The sequence below is a fragment of the Chiloscyllium punctatum genome, chromosome 40 (assembly GCF_047496795.1).
Source record: "Chiloscyllium punctatum isolate Juve2018m chromosome 40, sChiPun1.3, whole genome shotgun sequence".
Lineage (NCBI taxonomy): Eukaryota > Metazoa > Chordata > Chondrichthyes > Orectolobiformes > Hemiscylliidae > Chiloscyllium > Chiloscyllium punctatum.
In genome coordinates this window covers 44,975,081-45,000,752 of record NC_092778.1, presented here as the reverse complement: position 1 = coordinate 45,000,752, position 25,672 = coordinate 44,975,081, and the positions used below count along the sequence as shown (strand labels likewise).

Genomic DNA, 25,672 nt, shown 5'->3' with positions numbered 1-25,672 from the left:
AAGAGAAAATTATATTTGACAAACCTGTTCCAGTTTTTGGGGATATTATTAGCAGAGTTGATAAGGGGCATCCAGTAGATGTCATGTACTTCATCTTTGGGAGTGTTTCTGATAAAGGTCCATACAGGAGCTCAATTATCAAAATGAACATGAAAGGGATTGGTTGCAATAAACTATCCTGATTTGAAGATTGATTAGCAAGTAGAGAATAAAAGGGTCATTCTCAGATTGGCAGGCTGTGACCAGAGGATACCAAAAATATCAGAGCTTAGACCATAGCTGTTCTCAGTCTACGCTAATGATTTGGATCTGAGGGCCACTTGTAGTATTTCTAAGTTTGCAGATGATATCAAACTTGGAACGGTGAAGTGTAAGGAGAATGAAAAGAAGCTTCGATGGGAATTAGGCTGAGTGAGTGGGCAAGTGGAATATAAGGTGCATAAGTGTGAGATTGACCACTTTAGATGGCGAATTAAAGTTGCAGGGTATTTCCTGAATGGTGAGAGATTGGGAAGTGTGGATGTTCAATGGGGCCTGAGTGTCCTCCTTCACAAGTTATTGAAAGCAAACAGTATCAAAGCTTTTAACTGCAAGAAGATTTGAGTATAGGAGTAAAGAAGTCTTGTCATGAGGGCTTTTTTGATGCAGTGGTAATGTGCATAGTTTTGAGCCAGGAGTCCTGGGTTCACATCACACTGCTCCAGAGTTATGTCATAACATCTCTGAACAGGTCGATTAAAAATGATGTAAAGAAGGCTTGCTTGAGTTATACAGAACACTGATGAAACCACACCTGGACTGTGTTGTATGTTTTGTCTCTCACTCACAGGCAGAGTGGCTAAAAAGATGTTTGGTACACTTGCCTTCATTGCTCAGTCCTTTGAGTATAGGAGTTGGGAAGTCACTTTGAAGATGTACAGGGGGGTAGCGAGGTTTCTTCTGTAATACAGTTTCCAGTTCTGGTCGCCCTGTTATAGGAAGGTTATTATCAAGCTAAGAGAGGGTTCAGAAGAGATTTCCCAGGATGTTGCCAGGTATGAAAGGTTTGAGTTATAAGGAAAGGCTGGTTAGGCTGGAACTTCTTTCATTGAAGTATAAGAGTTGAGAGATGATCGATTAAAAGTTTATAAAATAATGAGAGGTATAGATAGAGTTAATGGTAGATGTCTTTTCCCTAGGATAGGAGATTTCAAGACTAGGGAGCACAATTTTAAGGTGAGAGGAGTGATTTTAAAAAAGGCATGAGGCAGATATTTTACAGAGTTGTTCGCGTGTGGAATGAACTTCTGAGTAAGTGGTGGATTTCGGTACAACTACAATGTTTAAAAGATGTGGATAGATACGTGAGAGGAAAGGTTTGGAGGGATATGGGCCAGCAGCAGGCAGCTGGGACTAGTCTAGTTTGGGATTATGTTCAGCATGGACTGGTTGGACCAAGTTTCTGTGCTATAGGACTCTAAGACACACTCTCACGTCTCCCCCTCTCCCTCCTGTTCTCCCTCTTGGCTTTCTCTCCGTTCCCACCCCTTTCTTCCAACAGAAACAGTCTCCTTCCCTCCCCTCTTCCTTTCAGAAGAATCTCAAAAGTTAGATTTTGTGGAAGGAATTGTTTTTGATGTATCAGTTGTTTTCTTGCCTGAAACCTTTGCAGGACATTCTGTCTCTAACCTGGCACAAGCCGAAGCTGCGGTGAAACAAGGAGCCACCTTTATCACCCACCTCTTCAATGCTATGCTGCCGGTGAGTACAACCCTGCCCGACTCACCACGCACAGGGGGGGCTGGCTCTTCGGAAGCTCAGATTCCTCTTGCTCAATAGGTAGCACACTTATCTCGGAATCAGCAGGCAGTTCCACTTCTGAGAATACAGCACAGGAAATCCAGTCTGATACTCCTTAAGCAGGAGTGAGGGAGTGCTGCGCCGCACTGTCAGAGGGTCAGGACTGAGGGGATATTTCAGATGGAACATAAATTGAGGGAATGCCTACTTAGATGGACACACAAGAACTCACTGATATTCTTGAACATACTGGGATTATAAAAAGTAGAATACAGCAATACCTTAAATTGCTCCTTGACTGAGCTTTTTCCACTCTGAGAGTAATGCAGTCGAGCTTTCACTTGTTGATGAACAAAATCTGACAATCCACCTGCTCATCAGAGATTGACTTTGCGGAGTGAAAAATTCAGAAAGATTTGCATTTCAATCGTGCCCTTCACCTTCCCAGCACTTTCTAAAGTGTTTCATAGTCTCTTGTGTGACATGGGAAGTGCACAGCCAGGTCCATAAAGCAGCAGTGTGACAAGGGTGGCACGGTGGCTCACAGCGCCGGCATCCCAGGTTCGATTCCAGCCTAGGGCAATGTCTGTGTGGAGTTTGTACATTCTCCCCGTGTCTGCATGGGTTTCCTCCGGGTGCTCCGGTTTCCTCCTCCCACAGACCAAAGGTGTGCCGGTCAGGTGAATTGGCCATGCTAAATTGCTCATAATGATAGGTGCATTAGTCAGGGGGAAATGGGTCGGTGTGGACTAGTTGGGCCAAAGGGCCAGTTTCCACACTGTAGGGAATCTAATCTAATCACATAGTGCCTGAGTCACTGGGAGGAGGTCCCATGGGGTGAAGTCAGCCCGGGAAGACCATTTCTGAAAAATGTGTTGCTGGAAAAGCGCAGCAGGTCAGACAGCATCCAAGGAGCAGGAGAATCAACGTTTTGGGCATAAGCCCTTCTTCGTCGATTCTCCTGCACCTTGGATGCTGCCTGACCTGCTGCGCTTTTCCAGCAACACATTTTTCAGCTCTGATCTTCAGCATCTGCAGTCCTCACTTTCACCCGGGAGGAGCGTTTCACAGGGTTCAGACATTTTCTAAAGTTTGGGAATGGGAGTATTTTCAACAGCTCAGATCCTGTATCAGACAGTTATAACAACCACAGTTGCCCCAGGGGATGGTTCAGTCTCTTTGGTGATTTGTATTTTTTAGGTGAGAGGTGAGATTTCACAACTTTATTTCTGTTCCCTCAGTTCCATCACCGCGATCCAGGAATTGTGGGCCTTCTGACTAGCAATGAGATCCCTGCTGGACAGTCCATATTCTATGGAATGATTGCTGATGGGATTCATACAAATCCTGCAGCTTTGAGGATTGCTTATCGAGCACATCCCACAGGTAAAAGGTCAAGTAGCAATTTCCCCTTCTCCATAGTCATACTCTCCCTGCATCGTTAACTGACCAGGCATCTCACTCTCTCTTTGGACACTGGTGATGGAACAGGGATGGTAAAGTCCATTTCAGAGCCCTGAGTCTGTCACCACCATCCATTGCCAGGTCACCAATGTTGGCATTTGAGCTTCCTCTGAAGGCCGCACTACTGCCATTTGTCAGTTGACATGTCCTTCCCCTTGAGCACAATCCTTGTGGAGCCCCAACCGGGTCCTTTCTGACTGTCAGTCAAATACAATCTTTCCCACATCTCCAACATTTTCATAACTAACTGAAATGTATAAAGTCCTGACGGATCTTGAAAGATGGATGAGGACAAGATATGGGACAATATAGAACTAGACATCACTTTTTCAAAATACATAGCCTCACGTTTTCTCACATTATCTTCCATCTGCCAAGAGTTTGCTCACACTCAATATCCCTCTGTGGACTCTACCGCTGTTTGGACTACTTTTCCCACTGTCTACCAAGTGATGCCAGGGTGGGGGGCTAATCCTTAGATGTGGCCTATTTACAGGTCAGCTGCATCCCTTCCTTCCAGCACTCCTCTGAGAGGTGACCTATGGATGGTCTGTCTGTCTGCCTGCCTGCCTGTGAATACCCTTCTCGGGTCTCTGTCCTGTTGCAGGGTTGGTACTGGTGACAGATGCAATCATGGCGATGGGACTTCCAGCAGGACGACACACATTGGGGCAGCAGGTAATCGAGATTGATGGGCTACATGCCTATGTTGCAGGTGAGGAGTAGTATCGAGATTGGTGCATCTTACACTACATGGCAAATCCAAGTTGTTGTTACATTAACTGTGGGGTAACCCTGTATCCTTCAATGTAACTCAGTGAGTAACTCTCATCCTGAGTTTCAGAAGGCTAAGGGTTCAACAGCCATTCCAGAAACTAGAACACCAGAGCCGAGTGTACACTCCCATTAGAGAATACAGGGAGTGCCCCGCAGGGTCGGTGGGACAGCGCTGAGGGAGCGCCACACTCTGACAATCCCATTTCTAAGATGAGGTTTTAAACTTGTTCGGAAGGTTTTTGCATTTGCTACTGAGCATCTGATCCACAAAGATTGTTATGTTTAAGATTTTCATTTATTCAGTTTATCTCCTGAAGGTACTTGTTCCTTGCAGATTTCAGGGATTGAGGAACACGCTTAGGGAATCAGAGCAATGAGTTAGAGCAAGGTCTTGAAACCTGAAACTGCCATTCCATGTAGAAAGATGGGCATTGAATGTGATTTCAGATGTGATATATATGATGGCATGGAGTGTGAATCTCAAAATTGGTTACAGCTGTTGATCACAAGCACAAAGGGAAATGTTTATGTGGACTGTTGGCCAGGATGTAATAGTGTAAGCAACTCTAAATTATCTCTGAACTTTGTCTGCACAGGGACCAAGACACTGAGTGGGAGCATCGCTACAATGGATATGTGTGTCCGACACCTCTGGCAGGTGGCAGGTAAGAAGTCACAAGGGGTTGGGCCTTTTGGGGCATCCTGATCCAACTGCAGGAGACAAGCATCAACTCAACCAGTGAGAGGGGTGGAAGTGTGTGGGGAGAGTTCTGAATGGGTTGGAGGTTACTGTGGAGTATAGCTGACCAGTAAATGCCTGCAGTAACTATCTTGAACCAGTCGAGGGAGACATGTCATCATTATTGTCTTGAGCTGGTGAAGGAGCTGGAACCTGATCCTGCAAATTCATTCAGTCCCAGAATCTCTGTTCTCCTCACCTCAGACACTGAAGTCCAACATTGGACTGCACGGTCCAAGGGTCATTGCTGAGGGAACACTGTGCTATCACAGGGTCAGCGCTGAGGGAACGTCACGAGCTGTCGGAGGTTCAGCACTGAGGGAGCATTGCACTGACAAAAGGTTATTATTGGGGAGCACTGCACTGTTAATAAGTGCTGAGGATGTGCCACATTCTCAGAGGCTTGGTTGAAGAAACATTGCACTGCTGGAGGTACTTTCTTTTAGATGAGACTCTGAACGGAGGGCTCATCAACTGACCCATGTGGACATGAGGAAAAATATTCCACAGCCATGTTAATATCCTAAGTAGTCCAAGTTAGAAAAGAGTGATAGCTATTAAATTTAAAAATTGATGCTATGGGAGGGGGGATCAGCTGAGACCAGGAGAGAGCTATTGGACTGGTGTCGTCAATAAACTCTATCCCTGAAGAAAGTCTATGACTCTTAGAGCCAGAGTTTGTGTTTGACCAGCCAGGTTAGAATCTGTTAACAAGGCTCAATGCAGGAGAGTTCTGCCTGCTGTCAGGATGATTGAGTGGGATGTTTGTGATAGTTATTGTGGTTTGACTGGGCTATTTCACTCATCACTAAATTCCATGGTCACCTGGGCTGGTGTTGGCAGGCTGAATGTGTTGTAAACACAGGCACCTGGGAGGAGTCATTTGGTCAGTGAATAATAATTAGAATGTGGAACTTGCTCCCACAGGGAGCAGTTGAGGTGAGTAGTTTCAATCTTGGAAGTGTTTGTTGACATCGATCCGACAATAATAAACTATGACTGCACATACTCACCCTTCTTTCCAGATAGTGCTTCACTGTATGCAATAAGAAGCCAATTTTAAAAAACGAGGTCAAAATCTGCTTTGTTTAAAATGGTTTTTCTCTTTACAGTACATCATTTTTTTTTAAATTACATTTGTTAAATGTTTGACAATTTTGAAATTTAATTTGGATATTTTACCGTGGTGAACATTCACCAGGATAACAGCAGTTGATGGCCATATGGTTGGGCTGACAAGGATTTGGTTGAATGTAGAATCCAAAAGGCAGCACCTCTGACAGCGTGGGGCTCCCCCGGTCCTGACCCTCGGGACAGTGTGGTGCTCCCCCGGTCCTGACCCTCGGGCAGAGTGCAGGATTCGATGGAAAGCTGGATAAACACAAGAGAGAATGGATGTGCAAACAAGTTGAGAGATAGAGGGACGGGAGGTGTGTCATGAAGAGCTACACGTTACATGTTAGACTTGACGCTGAATCCTGTGGAGAAGTCACTGCCCTTTAAAGCCCAGTAAAGAATTGGTCCTGTTTGTAGAATGGACTCTGTGATAACATGGTCCTAGTTTGTGAAAACTTACCTAGTTGAATCCTTGCTCTTTTCCTCTCAGGCTGTTCAATGGAGCATGCGCTGGAAGCTGCTTCACTTCATCCTGCTGAGCTCCTTGGGATTTCACAGACAAAGGGAACCCTGGAGTACGGCACTGATGCAGGTAAGAGAGTGGTAGTCCCTCAGTATCTGTATAACCACGAGCTTGAGCCAGGGGGTTCAAGGCAGAATTTTGAAAGACAGACCTTAAGACAGGTATCACAGTGAGAGTGTTTGTGACTGAAGGGGGTGGATATAGTGAGGTGATGCCAGGGTGCTGGGGTTACTTTGTCTGCTCTTTAATCTCTGTCTGCTGAATGGCCTGTCTCCTGAACACATTGTATGACATGATCCTTAGAGAACCAGCAGGAATGGATTAAATCACAAACCTTAAGACTGTGACCTGCATGAAACCTAGTTCATAGTCTGTGCACACTTGGGCTTCGCAATCCCTGTGTCATTAATACTGTTACAGACATCACACTTCTTCAGTAAAATCCATCTCAGTCACAGTAAATGATTCTTCATCTGTTTTCTAAGCTTTTGCCTTTAAATCTCTGGATTATCTAAAGCAGATAAAACTACTTAGGAAATGACATCAATAATCACCATAAAATGTCAGCAACAGAGGCAAGATAAACACTTCAGCAGCACCTTCATTATCCCAGAATGGGCATTATCTTAATGCCCATACAGTCAGAATGTCTGAACGACTGACCATTTCTGATGTAATATTGGTGATTGTAAAAATCAAATGAGCTGAAGCTTTTGAATAATTGTTGCAAAGTAATTTCTAGAAATGGTTTCCAATTGTAATCTGTTTAATACAATCTTTCTGCAAGTATGGAACTAATCAATCGTTATTCAGATCCTGCTTCAACTCTGCCTCATTACCCCAAATGCCAGCTTTAGAGCAGTTTAAATTTTCATTTTGGTGTAGATTTTTTTTTAACATGATTTAATATCCTCCTGTGTTGGAGTTAACGTATCCACCATGAACTTTGCCAAATCCATTCTCCTGTTGTGAACAGCTCATCACCATTTCTGTTTGAGAGCCCAGTTATCTCCAGTCCCAGGGACTGTAGTGGGTGCAAGCAACACGCACCCCTTTTTCCAACACCCCGCCCTCCTCTCTATTCCTTCTCCCTCTCTCTCTCTCCCCTCCAAATCTATAATCCTCATCTCCCAGTCCCTCCCAAAAGCCTGAAAGTCGATTTTCAGGAATTGATAGACAGGAATAGAGGTGAAGATAGAGGTGAAGCAAGGGCAGGGTAATACAGCTGAAGTACAATTCAGCCACAACCTAATCAGGATCCAGTCTGGAAGGGCTGCATGGTCTCCTGCTCCTAATCCTTTTACACTGGCTATCTGTCCCCTTCGAACGTAGCCTTGTCTGATCCAACATCTCAGGAGAAACAATGACACAAACACCTCCAAAAGTGACAAGAGGATTCCAGTTTTCATTTGATGTATCCCATCTTCTCATCACATGAGCACATGCCAACATGACCATATGTGGTACAGCATTGGTAGTAACCTTTTTTAATGAGTTCACTTTTATCGTTTACTTTTAATTGTCAGTTTTCGCAGAGGGACTGACTGTATCAGATGATTCTACATCAGGGAAACTGATTCTTTATTTAAAATAAAAGTGGGTTTCAGAGCGACAGAAAACAAGGTTAATGAAATCTCTGTCTCCCATAGAATTCATTGTTTCTTCTCTCTGATTCCTTCCTAACCTAGTTTAAACTTCACAAATCTTAATCACAATATTGTACTAAAGTTTAATTACAAACTGGAATTGTGTGATAAACTGCACCAGTTAATCCACAATGAAAGTTTCACATTTGGGGAAGATTATTCCAGTGTCAATGGGGAATACTCCATTTTAGTGGCACCTCTCTAATTCCTCTTCCCATGGGCTGCTATCTGACCTATCCCTCTTTTTTGGGATTTTCTCACTCGCTTCTGTCCTCAGTCAGTGCTGACTGAACAGTTCAGTCAGGATGCTATCAAATATAAGATCAATCATCAGACTCCCCAGAACCTATGGGTGATTAACTATTGTATCATGGACTATCCTTAACAGATGATGTGATATATACAGTCCATTTTAAGTTATCCACAACACTCTAGGTAGAGATGAAAAAAACTGTGGAGTGGGAGCAAGGAGCAAGCAACATCTAAAGTTGGAGTTGAATTTAAAAATGTGAGCCATTGAGGGAAATGGGATTTCTTTTCCTTTAGACTCAATTGAATGATGAGAGAGATGTTTTAAAAAACTGCAGTACCATGCTGCAGTCACTCAGAAGGCATTATTACACAAGTGTTTTGCCTTTTAATCTGAAATCTTAATTGAAGTGCTTGTCTGAATGTGACAGTGGTTGGATATGTTTTCTTCAGAAACAATTCTGTGCTCTTTGTTCATAGCTGTTTAAATAATCTGCAAGGACGTAGAAGTCACTTTTATGCTATGATTCCAATCTGTGAAACAGATCTTCCCAGTTTCTAATGAGTTTGACTGAAAAGAATTTGAATTCTTTGCACCTCCATTGTGAATGAGTGTACTTCACAAATTATAAAAGCAGTGTTTGCCAGCTCCCTCTGATGCATTAGCCTCAAAATCTTTACTTCCCTTTAGGACCTATCCAAACTGCCTTACTAATAATCTGTGGCATATACTATTCAAAACACTGTTAAAACTCCTGTCTTAATGATGGTTGATGAATTGATACATGAGGCATTAAATGAGAGGAGACCATTCTATCTATAATTTGCTCTTTTATGCACTGCATCCTATTTCTTTAATCACCTGAAATAATGTTCTGTGGTGTCTGTCACTCCTCCTCCCATCTGCCTCTCCGCCCCCAAAAAACTCAAAATTGCAGATAATCTATTTAACCATACCATGTACATTGTTTCTCTTTGCTTTCACCATTTGATCTGTCTGTACTCAATACTGCGTCGTGGCAAACATACTGCAGTAACTCGAGATTCTTTTGACATCACCTTCCATACTCTACCACCTAGAAGGACAAGGGCAGCAGATACATAACAACGCTACCAGCCGCAAGTTCCCCTCCAAGCCATACACTTTTTTGACTTGGAAATTATGACCATTTATTTTCTGTTGCTGGGCCAAAATCTTGGAACTTGCTCTTTAACAATGTTAGTGTGCCTGCACCCCAGTGGCTGCAGCAGTTCAGTGGCAGCTCACCATCACTTTCTCCAGGGTAATAATTGCTAGTCGAACCAGCCCACATCCCACAAGCAAATAAAAAAAAAGATAATTTGCATGATCTTAATCAAATCAGATGGTAACATCTCAACTGAAAGATAATCATGGGTTCAAATTCCAAACCAGGATTTGAACTGAAAATAAAGGTTACATTCCCAACTGAGGGAGTGCTGTATTATTTGAGATACTATCTTCTGGCATGTGTACATGGGGAGGTGGATATAGAAGACCCACAAACACTATTTCAGAGAATGGCTGTGGATTCCTGCTTTGTGTCCTGGCTCATTTAGATTCCCCAACTGCCATCATAAAAATAGATCACATTGCTATTTGGAGGAGTTTCCCATCTGCAAATTGACTGCTACATTTCACGTATTACAATAATGACACTTAAATGGCCATGAAGTGCCTTGGAACATTCACGGATTATGAAGGACACTACAGAGATGCAAAACATTCTTTTCAAATGGAATAAAAGGTTCTGTTACATCTAGAGATGAGTGGGAAAAGAGAATGGGTGGGCCTTGGTATAAAGTCTCATCCATCAAAAGATGGCAACTCAATTGTGCAGTATTCCTTAAATACTAAACCTCTGACAGTCAAGTACTGTCTCAGCACTGCCCCTCTGACACTGCGGCAGTCCCTTGGTACCGACCCTCTGACGGTGCGGCGTTCCCTCGGTGCTGACCTGGTGCTCCCTACTACGGTCCCTCTGACAGTGCGGCGCGCTATCAGCACACCATAGGATTGTACACTGGGTTTTGTTAATATCTCTTGGGTGAGATTAGAACCCATGACCCTTTGATTGTGATCTGAAAGTGCTGAGCCACAGCCAGAACTGGCAAGTTGAATGAATTGAATCTGATCATTTGCTTTCATCTTTTATCCTTTATTGTAGACCTGGTGCTGATGGATAAGGAGCTAAATGTCAAAGCAACATACATCGCAGGAGAATGGGTGTGGAAACACTGTAAGGTTGCAAATGAGTTGGAAATGGGCAGTGAATAACATGTCGGCCCAATATAAGCAAGTGACATCTGAGACTGAGTGATAATTCCTGGCTGGCTGGATGAATAGAACATTGAATTCGTATACACTGGACACCAGGTTCACACTGCCTACAGGCACATTCACCATTCTCAACCTGAGGTTTTCACCCATCTATGCATTTACTTCAGCTGTGCTAAATTTTCAGCATAAAGTACCTGCCTCTGTTGATACTCTGACTTCTTACTTGTGTCCCTCAGGAGGATATTGGTAAAGTTCATCTGAGTTTGTACTGGAAGCAGATACCACCTTGAATTATGTCAAGGCAGGGTCTAGATTCTAGATTTTAACTTGAGCATTTTCTGCCACAATGGGAGGCAAAGGTATTGCTAGGGGAGAGAATGGAACGGAGTGATGCTTTTGCAGTAACTCAACACCTGACCATACGAAACTATTTACTTCCAGTAAAGGTGGTGTCCCTGAATGAAGACCCAAAGTAGCTGAGATCAGAGTATTCTCAATATCAACTATTATGTTGATTCGATCATCATGTTCCCATCTACATAAGATGGTGCACATACAGCAAATTAAATGTGTTGTGGATGGGGGTAGCAACTCATGGTGCATTTGTGCTGGAGGTTGAAGAGGCCAGCTGAGAGAAAGCTGGGGGTGTGGTAGTTCTTCCACGAGAGGTAGATTTGAAGTAGCTGTTAGGTGTCATTGTGGATTGTTGATTTTAGTGTTGGCAGTTATTGTTCACATCGCTGTGATCACTGATCTCTATAGCAGTGTATGAGTAACATCGCTGTATCTCTGTCTCAGCTAATGTCCTGCAACTGTGGAACTTAATGTTTCAAACCTTTGAAGTGGAATATTGTGGGTGTCTAACTGATGGTCTGCCTCCAGCCACCTTAGCAAACAGAATATCCTCAAGTGTCCATCCGTCTTCCATCTTCTAAGCCTGCCTGAGCATGGGAAGTTGCTTCTGCTCAACGAGTGCCAATACACCAGGGAGAGTTGCCTTTGAGAGGACTACAACATCTGTGTTTTGTCCTTTGGCATCTTGGCATCCAATGAGGATGGAAGTTGTTGAGCCTCCCCTCTCAACAGCTGGAAGTCATTCATATTTCACAGTTGTACGAGACACTGAGAACACAGGCCTCATTAACCAGCTCCTGATATAATTCGTGTGAGTTTTGAGAGTTGGCTGATGGCAGTAGCTGCTTGCCTTATCCATACAACAAGTTCAGTATCAAGAGACAGATTATCTGCCACTGTGGATCCAGTGGGACAGAATTTGCTAACCACTTTCAGCAAGATGCTGTAACACTCTGTCCCATAACCATGGTTTTCTTGATGCTTACTGTAGGGAGAATAAGTTTCAGGCATGGAAGAAATAATTCAGATGATTCTTTTGGGCTGTTTCCACATCTGCACCTTGTGCAGTGTCTCCAGTGTAGTGGACCACTTTGAACAGCTTCAGCATGAAGACTGGAGTGAAATCAGGCTCTGGCCCAGGCCCTGCTTTAGTTGTTTTATTTTACCCTTGCTCCTGACCTTTGCCCGCTCTACAAATGTGGAAGGAGTTTACCTGCAAACTAGGTCAGAAGGCATGCTTTACAATCCACCAAGAAACACAGCCCGTCTTGATCGAAGAACTCCTCTGCATTGATGTTTAACCTGTCGCAGCTCAGCAATGTGTTTAGCTGGAGGATCAGGCCTGAGATCTACACCCTGCAGTTTAGATGAGGACCTTAATCCGAAAGTTCTTCACGGTTAACCAGCTGACTGAGCTCCCAGCCAAGGGCTGGATTTTCTCACAATGGAGAAAAATAACGAGCTTATCTGCTAAGACCCTCATCACATACCTTCGGTACCTGCATACATAACTATTCCAGTTCTCATGTGGTTAACCTCCCATTTTCCACCTTCCAGATTGAAGATCCTTGAGTTTTACCCACATCAGTTCCTGGTCCAACTCAATGTGACAAGTCTCACCTTTTGAAACTTCTTCAAGGACTACACTCTGCCCCTATGTTCAATCTCACAAATCAAAGGCATCTGATTGTCAGTTGAACAGACTCTAGTATCAAAACCAGTTAAAGTAAACCAGAGCTACCATCAGATAAGCTGGAGGAAACTGAAGATCAGAGCCTCGGTTATTTACCAGCTGGGTTGAGAAGTGTCTGGCAAGGCATTAGAGTCAGAGTAATACAGTATGGAAACAAGCCCCTCAGCCCAAACTGGTCCATGCTGACCATGGTGCCCACTCAGCCAGTTCCAATTGCCCACATTTAGGCCATATCCCTCTAAACCCTTCCCATCCCATATACCTATCCAAATGTTTTTAAAATGTTATTATTGTTCCTGCCTCAACCACTTTCTTTGGCAGCCTATTCCATATATTCACCGCTCTAAGTGTGAAGAAGTTAGCCCTCGGGTCCTTCTTAAATCTTTCCCCTCTCACCGTAAACCTATGCCCTCTAGTTTTCAATTTCCTATCCCTGGGAAAAAGGCTATATGTATTCATCCTATCTATGCCCCTCATGATTTTATACACCACAGTTTTCACCCCTCTTTCTCCTACATTCCAAGAATGAAGTCCCATCCTGGCCAACCTTTCCCTATAACTCAGGCCTACTAGGCCTGGCAACATCCTCGTAAATCGTCTTTGCACTCTTTTCAGTTTTACTGTGTCTTTCCTTTAATGGAGTGACCACAACTGTACACAATACTCCAAGTACAGCCTCACCAATGACTTAGGCAACTAACTTATTGACCCAACTCATTTACTCAATGCCTCGACCAATGAAGGCCAGCATGCTAAATGCCACCTTCACCACCCTGCCTACCTATGACACTGCTTTCATAGAACTATGTACTTGTACTCCTAGGTCCCTCTGTTCTACAACACTCCTCAGGACCTTACCATTTACTGTATAAGTTCTACCTTTGACTTCCCAAAGTGCAAAACCTCACACTTGTCTGTACTGAATTGCATTTGCCAATCCTCAGCCCATCTGATTCCACATCCGATCAATATCCCTCTGTAATTTTTGATAACCTTCCTCGCTATCAATGATACCTCCTAATTTTGTATCATCTGCAAGCTTACTACTCATGCCTTGTACATTCACATTCAGATCATTTATGTAAATAACAAAAGTCCCAGCACCGACCCCTGAGGCACACCCCTGTGACAGGCCTCTCGCCCAAGAAATGACGTTCAACCATCACCCTCTGCTTCCTACCATCGAGGCAATCTCGAATCCAATTAGCTAGCTGTCCCTGGATCCCGTGTGACCCTAACCTTCATGACTAGCCTTTCGTATGGAACCTTGCTAAAGTCCATACAAACAACATCCACTGCCCTACCCTTATCTATCCTCTTGGTTATCTTTTCGAAAAACTCCACAAAAGATTTGTCAGGCATGAATTCCTACACAAAATTCCATGCTGACTATCCCTAATCAGACCTTACTTTATCCAAGTGTTGGTTGATCCTGTCCCTCAGTATTATCTCCAACTTTGTATCACTCATGTCTGTCTCACTGGTTTGTAGTTACCTGGCTTGTCTTTGCTAAAATGAAACAACATTAGCCACCGTCCAGTCTTCTGGAACTTCACCAATGGCTAAAGCTGAGGCAAAAACCTTTGCCCGAACCCCTGCTATTTCTCCCCAGCCTCCCACTTTATCCAAGGATGGAGTTAATCAGGCCTACGGGATTTATCCAACTTAATGCGGTTTAAGGCTACAAACACCTCCTTTTTGGTAATATGTATGTGGCCCAAAACATCCCCATTTGTTTCCCTTAGCATCCATGATTCTCTCCTCCGTAAACACTGAGGAGAAATATTTGTTAAAAATCTTCCCCGTCTCCTGTGGCTTTACACCTAGACAGCCATGTTGATCCTTAAGGAGACCTATTCTCTTCCTAGCCACCCTATTATTCTTAATATAGCTATAGAATCTCTTGTGATTAACTTTAACCTTATCTGCCAGATCCATCTCATACTGTCTTTTTGATCTTCTGATTTCCCTCTTAAGTATGCTCCTACACTTTTTATAGTCATCTAGGGATCACTTGAACCTGAAAGCTTAAACCCAAAGTATGCCTTCTTTTTCCTGACCAGAGCCTCAATATCCCTCATCAGCCAGGGATCCTAAATCTGCCAGTTTTTCCCCTTCACCCTAACAGGGACATATTAGCCTTGGATTCTTGATATTACACTTTTAGAAGCCTCCCATTTTCCAGTCATTCCTTTTCCTTCAAACAGACTCACCCAATTGACCTCTGATAGATCCTGCCTAATGGCCCCAAAATTGGTCCTGCTCCAGTTGAGCACCTCAAGCTGTGGACCTGTCCTATCTTTATTCATAATTATGTTAATACTAAGAGAGTTATGGTCACTGGACCCAAAGTGCTCTCCGACTGACACATCAGTCACTTACCTGAACTCGTTTCCTGAGAGGAGGTCCAGTGTTGCGCCCTCCCGAGTATGGCCCTTTACATATTGATTTAGGAACCCTTCTTGGACACATTTGACAAATTCCACCCTGACCGGGCCTTTTACACTCTGGGTGGCCCAGTCAGTTGAGGGGAAATTAAAATCTCCAGCAAATACTATTCTAGTATTCCTACAGGTATCTGCAATCCCTCTACACACTTGCTCCTCTAGAATCCATGGCTGTTTGAAAGTCTATAATACAGTCCTAACAAAGTGACTATCCCCTTCTTGTTTCTAAGTTCTAACCAAATGGCCTCATTTGATGACCCCTTTAGAATATCCTCTGAGTACTGTTACGTCCTGCCTTATCAAAAAGGGCAACTCCTCCTCGCGCACTTATACTTCTGTCACACCTGTAGCTTCTGTACCCTGGAATATTGAGCTGCCAGTCCTGCTCTTCTCTCAGCCATGTTTCAGTTAGAGCTAAAATATCCCAGTCAGAGCCAATCCATGCTCTGACTTCATCTGCCTTACCAGTCAGGCCTCTGTAGATTGAAATAATTGAACTTTAAACTAAAAGTCTTTTCCTTCCCTTTACTGTGCCCCTAGCTATCCTAAATAGTAAACTTGCTCTCAATGGCTAATGTACTTCTTGATGGCCTAATTATTATTATGTGTTATTAATCAGAAAATTATTTGTACCTGGTCAGAGACTAGCTATGAATGCTGTCCGGTAGGGGTGGTCAGTCAGTCAACCAATCAGCATCCTGAAGGAATCAATATGATTGGGGTACCACAGGATTTACTTGGTGGTGGGACAATTCCTCTTTCCTAAGCTCTTGGTCACTGTCAAGTTTCAGACTTCCAACAACTTGTCCACTCCTCAAATCCCACTGTCCTGTCTAGCATCCAGCAGGTGTCAGTCTCTACCTGTGGGCTTTCTCTGAAATAATATACAGGAAAAGAATCTCAAAAGGCAACCATATTTCCAGCAAACCTATCAACATTTCTTTTAATTAAATAAACTTTCAATCAATGGTTTGCAGCTTGTGAAGTTATTTCACCAATTTTGCCCTTGCCAGCTCTAGCGCATAATTTTTTTGTGAACTAATTTAATTTTGCAAATTGATTTTTTTTCCCCTCTGTGCTTTCGCTAGACTGGTTTTTGGCTGGCATGTTATAGACCAGGATGAGAAGGTTCAATGCTACAAAATAAATGCACTGCTGCTGACTGCCTACAGGAGGTCCAGCCCCAACTGATCCTGATTCACTGAGAGATTAAATACTGCAAGGGTATTTTCCAAGTAAGTTGAAGCAGTTCTGTTTTTAGCAGCTGAGCTCAAATCCCAGCCTTTGTCTCCTTTTGAGATGCACCTCTTTTTTAAAAAAAAAACTACCTCCACGACCAAACTTTTGGTCAGGTGCACAATATTGCCTCCTTTGCCTTTGTTAGTTTTTATCTGATTAGCCTGTTTGAACATCTTTATACATTAAAAGGTGCTATACAAACACCAAATTGTTATTGCTGTGTCTGTGATATTGATTCCATTGCAAAGTTATGGCTAAAGTACAACAAATAGTAAAGGCTGTGTTATACACAAGTGTTAATATATTCTAGGTATATAATAATAAATGTACACTGCAGTAAAAATGCCTTGCAACCGGTGTCTTTTTTTTTTAAAAATCATTTGATTCTTGTTTTAATCCACATTTTGATTACTGCTTTTTCCCAAAGGCATTATAAGCAGCTGCCAATGTACATAAACTTCATTTGATTGTGTTTGATAACATTTCAGGATGTAGTTAAAATAATTACATAAACTTCAGGCAACAATTAGCTTCTAACTAACCTTAGACTGCTGTGAAGGAGAAAGTGAGGACAGCAGATGCTGGAGATCAGAGTCAAAAAATGTGGCGCTAGAAAAGCACAGCAGGTCAGGCAGCATCCAAGAAGCAGGAGAATCAACAACCGATGAAATAGATCGGCAGGACCACTCTGTGAAGTGCATTGGAAGCAAGGTTACCCTTCAGAGGACAGCAATCTAATTGCTTGTTCCCAAAATTGTTCTGGGAAATCCAGTGACACGAGGGAAACTAACTGAAGAACATAGTTTTATTTAACTAGTTTTCATAAAACAATTGAGAAGCACAAGTGACCAATTACATTGCAAGACTATTGGTAATGATTAAAATGTGTAATTTCACAAATTAGGACAATGCAGTGACATAATGTAGGGTGAACACATTTGTTATAGGTGTGTTGAAGTAAGCAATTAAAAGGAATAAACCAGCTTAACATGAAAGGAAAGATTACAAGCTAATCATGAAGCAAAGGTTTATGAAATGTCTGAATAGAATCTGAGAATGGCAGGTGACAAAACTGAAGCAAAACAAGAGTCAGAGCACAGCTGCCAGCATGTGTAACATGGATTGATTCATTTCCCTCCATGTCTCTTAACATATAACTTTTGATAAAATAGAGACATTACTTGAAGAAATGTTTTTTTTCTTAAATATATTGGAGGGCAGCATCAGAAAGAGATTATCAATTCTAGTTAACAGATTCTTATTGTCTTTTGAAAGTCAATGTAAGAGTCTTGCTTTGCAGAACAGTTAAGCTGCAAAATGCTGTTAAAGTTGTCCATCTGGCTCTGGTAGTGATTGTATTGGTCTTGGATGTGACCTATTTTTAAATGATTGTGCATTTAATTTATTAATATTACATATCTTATATCATATCACAAATAATATTGACCTGATTGTCTCAAGTTTCATAAGCAATAGCATTTTTTGGATAACGCTGCTCTACTGTTTACACAGGGGAACAAAAATCAGAATTAGATATAAATTCTTTGTTCCCTCAAGTCTGTCCATCAATATACTCTGGATATCAATAACCTGACGCAGCTTAACAATGGAATATACCCAATGTCCTGTATTAAAGCAAAGTACACAATTAAAAATTTTGCAAAAATCTTACACATACCATGTTTACGATCACAAACGAACTGTTTTATGTAGACATCCCTGAAGATCAAGCCAGAACAGATGATCAGCCCATTGTTGATCAATTGACCTCCCTCAGCTACATATTTTGTGAGACAAGCTTTTTCAAACTCTCTCCGTAAAAAGAAGCTGTACAATCAAATCTTGTTACTATCCAGTGTTGAGCAAATGAGCAGTTTTACAACTGGTAAATATCAAAAGTATGTCATGTTTTCCGTGCCAGTTTGATCAATTAACCCGTTTAAGCTTCCTTGAGTCTCCTTGGAAAAATGCTTATTTCTTATATGAGCTTTGACATAAAATTTTAAGCATGCGCTTACTATTCACCACTTAAATGTGATTCGACAAACTGAATGATATTTACACAGCACAATTCTGTGAAAATCATAAAATCAGCTGAAAAATATTCTACATTAACTGATTTATTGTGTGTTTAAATAGAACTTCAGCTTTCTACTGTTAGTGTTACAGTTCATCCCATTACTGTTGAGTTCAACACTTGATGTAAAGAAACAGACATTTGTTCAGCCAAACACTAAGACATTAAAATGTGAATTTTCTAATCATTAGATCATTATCAAGTCTTATGTCTCTCCTTATCATTTCACACAACTTAATTTCATTTCAACTAACCCAATAACTTCTAGGTGAATATCTACGCCAACTCATCCTGATATATAAAAGATCTACAATGAAGAACTTAGCAAGTGATAAAAAGGAGCAAGCAGTATAAAATTGAGTTGAAAAAAAGTCACATGAGCAAGTCAGTGTGGATAGTAGAAATCTGAAATAACAGAAATTGCTGGAAATAGCCAGTAGAAAGAGAAAGAGAGGACAGTATTAATGGAGGTGAGGTCCATTTGTCCTGCTGGCCAGAAGGTCAGCAAGAAGCCTGTTACCTTTTGTTTTAGGGAATGGCCCATCACACTCAAATGGGCAATGGCAGGCCTTGACCTGGAGAAAGGTCCTGGGTGGGGATAATTAGAAGTCCTATCCATTGAGAGATTCCAACCAGTCAGATGTCAGCAGGTCCAACAAATGGCAGCATCAATGGGGAGGCAGTACCTGGTGCTAGCGTGACATGCACTCAGGCCTGGTATAGTCACTAGATCCCAAACCGCATGTCTAAAAACAGCATTGAGTCATAGAGATGTACAGCATGGAAACAGACCATTCAGTCCAACTTGTCCATGCCGACCAGCTATCTTAACCTAATCTAGTCCCATCTGCCAGCACTTGACCCAAATTCCTTGAAACCCTTCCTATTCATGTAACCATCCAGCTGCCTTTTAAATGCTGTAATTTTACCTGCCTCCCCACTTCCACGGGCAGCTCATTCCATATACGGACCACCCTCTATGTGAGAAAAACCTGCGCCTTAGGCTCCTTTTATATCTTTCCCCTCTCACCCTAAACTTATGCCCTCTAGTTCCGGATTCTCCCACCCCAGGGGAAAGACTTTGTCTATTTATCTTATCCATGCCACTCATGATTTTATAAACCTCTATAAGGTTTCTCCAACAATCCAGAGAAAACAGCTTCTCCCTATAGCTCAGGAGGAAGATGCAAGAAAGGGGTCACAAAGTAGGTAGGGCAGAGGAGTGGCTTTTGGAGACACCCCACCTGCCCTTCCAGATGCCATATCCTTCGGTCTGCTATGGAGTACATATAACAAAGGATCTTGGGAACCATAAGCAACCCTGAATGAGCAATTTCCCTTAATGCAAGCCCTATAGTCACTGAGGACTTAATGATGAAGTTTCCATTCAATGTGGAATTGAAATCTAGTCTCAGGGGGGATAAGAGATGACAGAAGTAACAGCAGGGATGGTGGTGTAGGGCAAACAAAGATAGCAATGGAACAAATAAAGAAACTGGAGGAGTTTAAATGGGAAACGTGATTTATAAATATGTTGCTCTGTTAGATATTAAAATAACATTCCTTTGCATGTGTAATTTCATTTTGATATCAATTCAATAAATATTAAATTTATAAATTATAACATTAATAGTACAAAATAATGAGGCCAATATCCTGTTGTTCATGGGTCTGCAGACATTGTTTCCTAGTACTTCAAGGGAATTAGTCCAGGCAGATGGAACAAGATCCCAGTTTCTCTAATGGCTTTTTAGAGTCTGCAACAAAATGAGTTTGGGCTGCATTAATACAGGTCCCAGGGGACACAGGTTCACAGCTCAAGATTTAGAGTGTTTGCATTTACCCAGCACTTTCTGTCAACCAAGCCAGAGGGAAGAGATGAATTTTAAATATCATATATCTGTCTTTGGTAAAGTCCTTCTAAAGTTGTAGTAAAGCCGAGGAAGCACAGGAAGGGATTGGGAGGGATGAAGAGTCACAAACTGGACTTCAAGATAATGTTGCAAGATACATAATTGTGAACAAAGCAAAGCTTTACTGCCACTCCATTCACTCTCACTGCATGTAATTCCTGGTAATGCTATTGGTTGCATTGTCCAGAGTGCTCTTTGTCAATGCCTTTGGTTCATTGATTATTCCTCATGGTACTTTTGGCCATTCTTGTGTTGTTCATTATATTCAGAGAATCCAGTTGCAATCTGCATCTTGCCAAGAGGAGGATACTTTTTGACATCCACCCCTTGCCAGCCCACATATTGATTACAGTTGTATTAAATGATATGAAGAAAGTGTTTTGAATCCTATGTATACACTTAAAAAGAAATTCAAGAAACTACTGTCTGGGACAGATGGAAGACTGGTAATAATGACATTTAAAAAGGGGAATCTCAGCATCACAAGAATCACAAACTTACCAAATTATAGAATGGCTAGAAGCAGCATCAGAATATATCCATTCCTCATTTAGCAATTTTCATCTGGTATCTGCCATGGCTCAGTAATGTTTTTGCCTCGAGACAGAAGACTATGAATCAAGTCCCACTCGAGAGACTTGAGCAGAAAGTCTAAGTTGACATTCCAGCTCAATATTGAGGTGGTTTTGGACTGTTGAAGGTTTTGGCTTTTGAATGATACTTTAAACTGAAGTCTCAGTGGCCTTCTCATTTCAGTGTAACATGCACCGACACTGTTTGAAGAAACCAGGGAGCTATCCCTGGAACCTGTTTAATACATATCCTACAATCAATACTGACAACAAGTTGTCTAGTCTCCAGTGCAGTTTGTATAAGCTTCCCTGGTCTAAATTGAATAGTGTGTTTCCTCCATTGCACTTCAAAATGCTTCACTGACTGTAAAGTGTTTTGGGATGACATGAAGTTGTGAAAAGCACCATAGAAACAGAAGTTCCTTCTTCATGCTGGGCACCTACATGGTGGCATGTTACTTTCACAGCTCTCTATTTTCACTCCAGTAATTCCCATACTGTGCAGAATTAAGCCCATTAAATAATTCTTTCCTTCTTATCATTACTGGTGGACTAGAGATTTGTTTTTATTTGTACTGAAACACGACGTAGCTTCAAAATTAGTTTGGTACAATTTAATGATAACATATTGACCTTGAATATTTTAGTATGTGAAACTATCATTACTATTCAGTACGACAATAAGTCACCAAATATAATCATGGTGAGCTTCATCACCCATCCATACGCAAAAAGATAATTCAGTCACATTGACAAAATTGTTGGCTGTCAGGCGTAGTTCCACTGTTTCATCCTGCTGCATTAAAGAATAAGTTACTTTTAGTTGTATTACATTTTTAAATATCAGTAATTTTTAAAAATTAACTTTGATTTTTAAAAATGTTTCTACTCGTTGAGATACTTTGCATTTCAGAAAATATTCCCTATGCAGGCAGAGCACAAGTTTGAGATGGGGTATTTGTGATAGAAAACTAACACTGTACCAAAGTGTTCCCTGGCTTGCCATAGTTAGGAGGTGGAGGCTTCACAAATATCCAGCACAGCAGGGCAAAAGACCAAAATAAAACCAACAAATACAGATGCTGGAGATCTGAAACAAACAAGAACTCAGCAAATTTGGCAACACCGGGGTTGGGGGGGTGGGGGGGGGGTGGGGGGAATTATTAACCATTCAGGTCCAGTGACTGGTCTTTTGAACACAGACCATTCAGAATTGCAAAAGACCAGACTGAAGCATTTACATCTGTCAGTAGCCAGGAGGACTGAGTGGATGATCCATCATGGCGTCCACCTGAGGTCCCCAGCATCATAAATACTAATCTTGAAACATCTGACTCACATGATATCAGAAAACAGCTGAAGGCACTGGATACTGCAAAGACCATGAGCCTGACAACCTTTCACTAATGGTACTGAAGACTTGTGCTCCAGAATTAGCCACACCCTTAACCAATCTGTTCCAGTACAGCTAATATTGGAACCTATCCACAATGTGGAAAATCTTAGCCAGCCAAGTATTGCCCTTTGAGGCTACTCTAGGTATCAATAATGGAAGGGTTCATTCAAATAGTGTTTGCAAAATCCTGCTCACAGTTGTTCAGTTTGGGTTCTACCAGGGCCACTTATTTCCTTGCCTTATTACAGACTTGCTCCAAAGATGGGCAAAAGAGCAGAAATCCAGAAGTGAGGTGAGAGTGCCAGCCCTTAACATCAAGGCAGTATTTGATCAAATGTGTCATTAAGTAGCCTCACAAAATGAGACAACAGTATTCAGGGAACTCTCTCGTGTTAGAGTCAAACCAAGCACAAAGGAATATATTGTGATTGTTGGAGATCAATCATCTCAGACTCAGGACATCACTGCAGGAATTGCACAAGGTCATGTCCTAGACCTAGTTGCTTCATCAATTGACTTCCCTGCATCATAGTGTCAGAAGTTGGGGATCTTCATTGATGATGCATAAGGTTCAACATCATTCCTCAGAGACTGAAGCGATCCATAAACAGCAAAACCTGACCAATGCACAGACTTGGACTGATAAGTGGCAATTAACATTTGCACCATACAAGTACCTGGCAATAGCCATTGTCAGCAATCAATAATCTAACTATTGTCCTTTGATGTTCAATGGTATTATTATCACTGATTCCTGGGGGTTACCATGAACCAGAAATTGTAATAGATTAACTATATATATATATATTGTGGCTACAACCACTGGAGGGGCTAGGAATTCTGCAACAAGTATCTCACCTCCTGTTTCCCCACTGTCTGTCCATCATCTACAATACACAAGTCAGGAGTGTAATGGAATACTTTCCATTTGCCTGGACAAATACAGCTCCAATAATATCCAAGAAGCTTGACACCATAAAGGACAAAGCAGCTTGCTTGATTGGCACCCTTTCACCTCCTTTTACATCCACATCCTTCACCACTGATGCACGGTGGCAGCAGTGTGTGCTATCTACAAAGATGCACTGCAGGAACTCACCTTGTTTTCTTCAATTACACCTTCCAAGTCCATGATCTCTGCCATTTAGAAGGACATGTGGTAGATGCATGGGAATATCATCACCAACAGGTTTACCTCCAAGTCACTCCAAGACTTGGAACTATATTCCAGTTCCTTCAGTGATGCAGGGTTAAAATCCTCAAACTTCCTTCCTATACTTACACCCCAAGACCTGCATGGTTCAAGAATGCAGTTCATCATGATCTTCCCAAAGGAAATTGGGGATGGTCAATGTGCTGATCTAACTAGTGATGCCCACATAAACTGTATGGTGCTGTCTTCATATGGTGTCAGAGTGGAGCTGAGATTCTGTGCTGGAGAACTGTATAGGAGCACAGCTACTAAAAGAGGAACACAGGAATCTTCCTGAACCTGGTACAAGATACTGAAAAAAAAGGAAGTCACAACTAAAACATTGTGTAAGCCAAAATAGTTGTACAGTTAGAAGGAAGCTCAAAATGATGGTACAGATGACCACTGGAAAGATATCAGCCAAAGACTAATCACAACAATTTGATGGGTAATAAATAGTTTGTAACTGTTTGAATGATGATTGCATGAAGAGAATATCAAGGCAACATGGAGTGTCAGATTGACACCAGTGTGACATACAACATCACAGACCTATGCAAAGTGGCTCAAAGTGATGATCACAAATGAAATCCTTGCAGGTAAAGTTGAGGCTATATGATGGCACCACACTTGTGATGAGAGGACAAATTACTCTCCGAACCACTGATGACAAATGACTTCTCAGACATACCAAAGATGAAATTGGTGAAAGATGTTTTCAAACTTGTCACTGCAGACTACCTATACTAGGATGTAGACCAGATCACTTCAATCACTACGAATAAGAAAGCTAGCGTGCTTCCAATTAAACCTGTTGGACTATAACCTGGTGTTGTGTGATTTTTAACTTTGTACAGGGTAAAAACAATGACTGCAGATGCTGGAAACCAGATTATGGATTAGTGGTGCTCGAAGAGCACAGCAGTTCAGACAGCATCCAAGTAGCTTCAAAATCGACGTTTCGGGCAAAAGCCCTTCATCAGGAATAAAGCATGAAGGGCTTTTGCCCGAAACGTCGATTTCGAAGCTACTTGGATGCTGCCTGAACTGCTGTCCTCTTCCAGCACCTTTTAACTTTGTACACCCCAGTCCAACACCGGCATCTCCGAATCAATAAGATTGTCAAATGCCTGAAAGCGTGCTTTGTTGCTATGCTGTTCCAGACGTTATGATGAGCAACAATGACTCTCAGTTCACAAGAAGAAGGATTTAGTCAATTGGGAAATTCAACACCACACATCATCTCCACATCAATTTCACTCAAATGGAAAGGCTGAGCCAGCAGTGAAAATTGTCAAAGGGATCATAAAGAAATCAAATAGCATAGATGCATGTAAGGCACTCTTAAGTGGAGAAACACACCTATTGAACAAATGAAAAGTATTCCAGACCAAAGACCATTGTACTGCTGCAACCACACTACTCTTCGAACAGCAAACTAGCTACTGAAGCCAGAAGCAGCAACAGGCATTCATGACAATCAAGGCAAAGCAGCAGAAAGCTAACTTTCAACTTGAAATGACTTCCAAACTTCCAAATTACAGAGTCAAAGTATAAACCTTCAAAACTTTCAATGAGAATCAGCCCATGCAGTGACTTGGGGCCTGCATAGAGCAGTTGTTACCTTGATCCTATGCAGTGGAAGTGAATGACCAAATATACCACCATAACATACAAAAGAAACTGTTTCCCAGGAGCAGGTGGCTGATTCGGAAGATGTAAATTCACGATCTGCACAGACCACAGATCAACTGTCACTTTCAAAAGGTCCAGCAGCTGAACAAGAAATGGAACAACAATGGGTACAGTGGAAACAATGAGTGACATGGGAACAATACACTCATGGAAGGAAGAGAGAAGCATAAAAACATGGATAAAAGGTCATTCAACCCTTCAAGCTTGCTTCACTATTCATTGCAATCATGGATGATTATCCATCACAATAGTCTGTTCCTGCTTTTCCCTAAATCCTTGGATCATTTTAATCTCTCAAGTGCTTTATTCAACTTTTTTTTGAAACATCATTCAGATGAACAGCCAACAATCCATACCATGAAGAGATTGAAACAATTTAAAGACTCTATGCAATGCATGTGGGGAGACTGATGAGAATACTGAACTGCTAATGCTTGAGAACAATTGTATATATCATAGGAATCTTGGGTAACTCACAATGCAAACTGTAATGATTGTAATG

The 25,672-nt window shown here is 41.9% G+C and overlaps 1 protein-coding gene across 1 annotated transcript in view; it reads left to right on the top strand.

Annotated features, from left to right (window-relative positions):
• The window catches only part of amdhd2 (amidohydrolase domain containing 2), a 29,463-nt gene extending 12,790 nt beyond the window's left edge, over positions 1–16,673 (top strand). Inside the window, exons 7-12 of the mRNA XM_072559742.1 lie at positions 1,652–1,740; positions 3,021–3,165; positions 3,851–3,958; positions 4,617–4,685; positions 6,366–6,467; positions 10,480–16,673. Coding sequence (XP_072415843.1) covers positions 1,652–1,740; positions 3,021–3,165; positions 3,851–3,958; positions 4,617–4,685; positions 6,366–6,467; positions 10,480–10,589 — 623 coding nt within the window. The 3' untranslated portion in view covers positions 10,590–16,673. The remainder of the gene's footprint in view (positions 1–1,651; positions 1,741–3,020; positions 3,166–3,850; positions 3,959–4,616; positions 4,686–6,365; positions 6,468–10,479) is intronic.
• Positions 16,674–25,672: the final 8,999 nt, after the last annotated feature.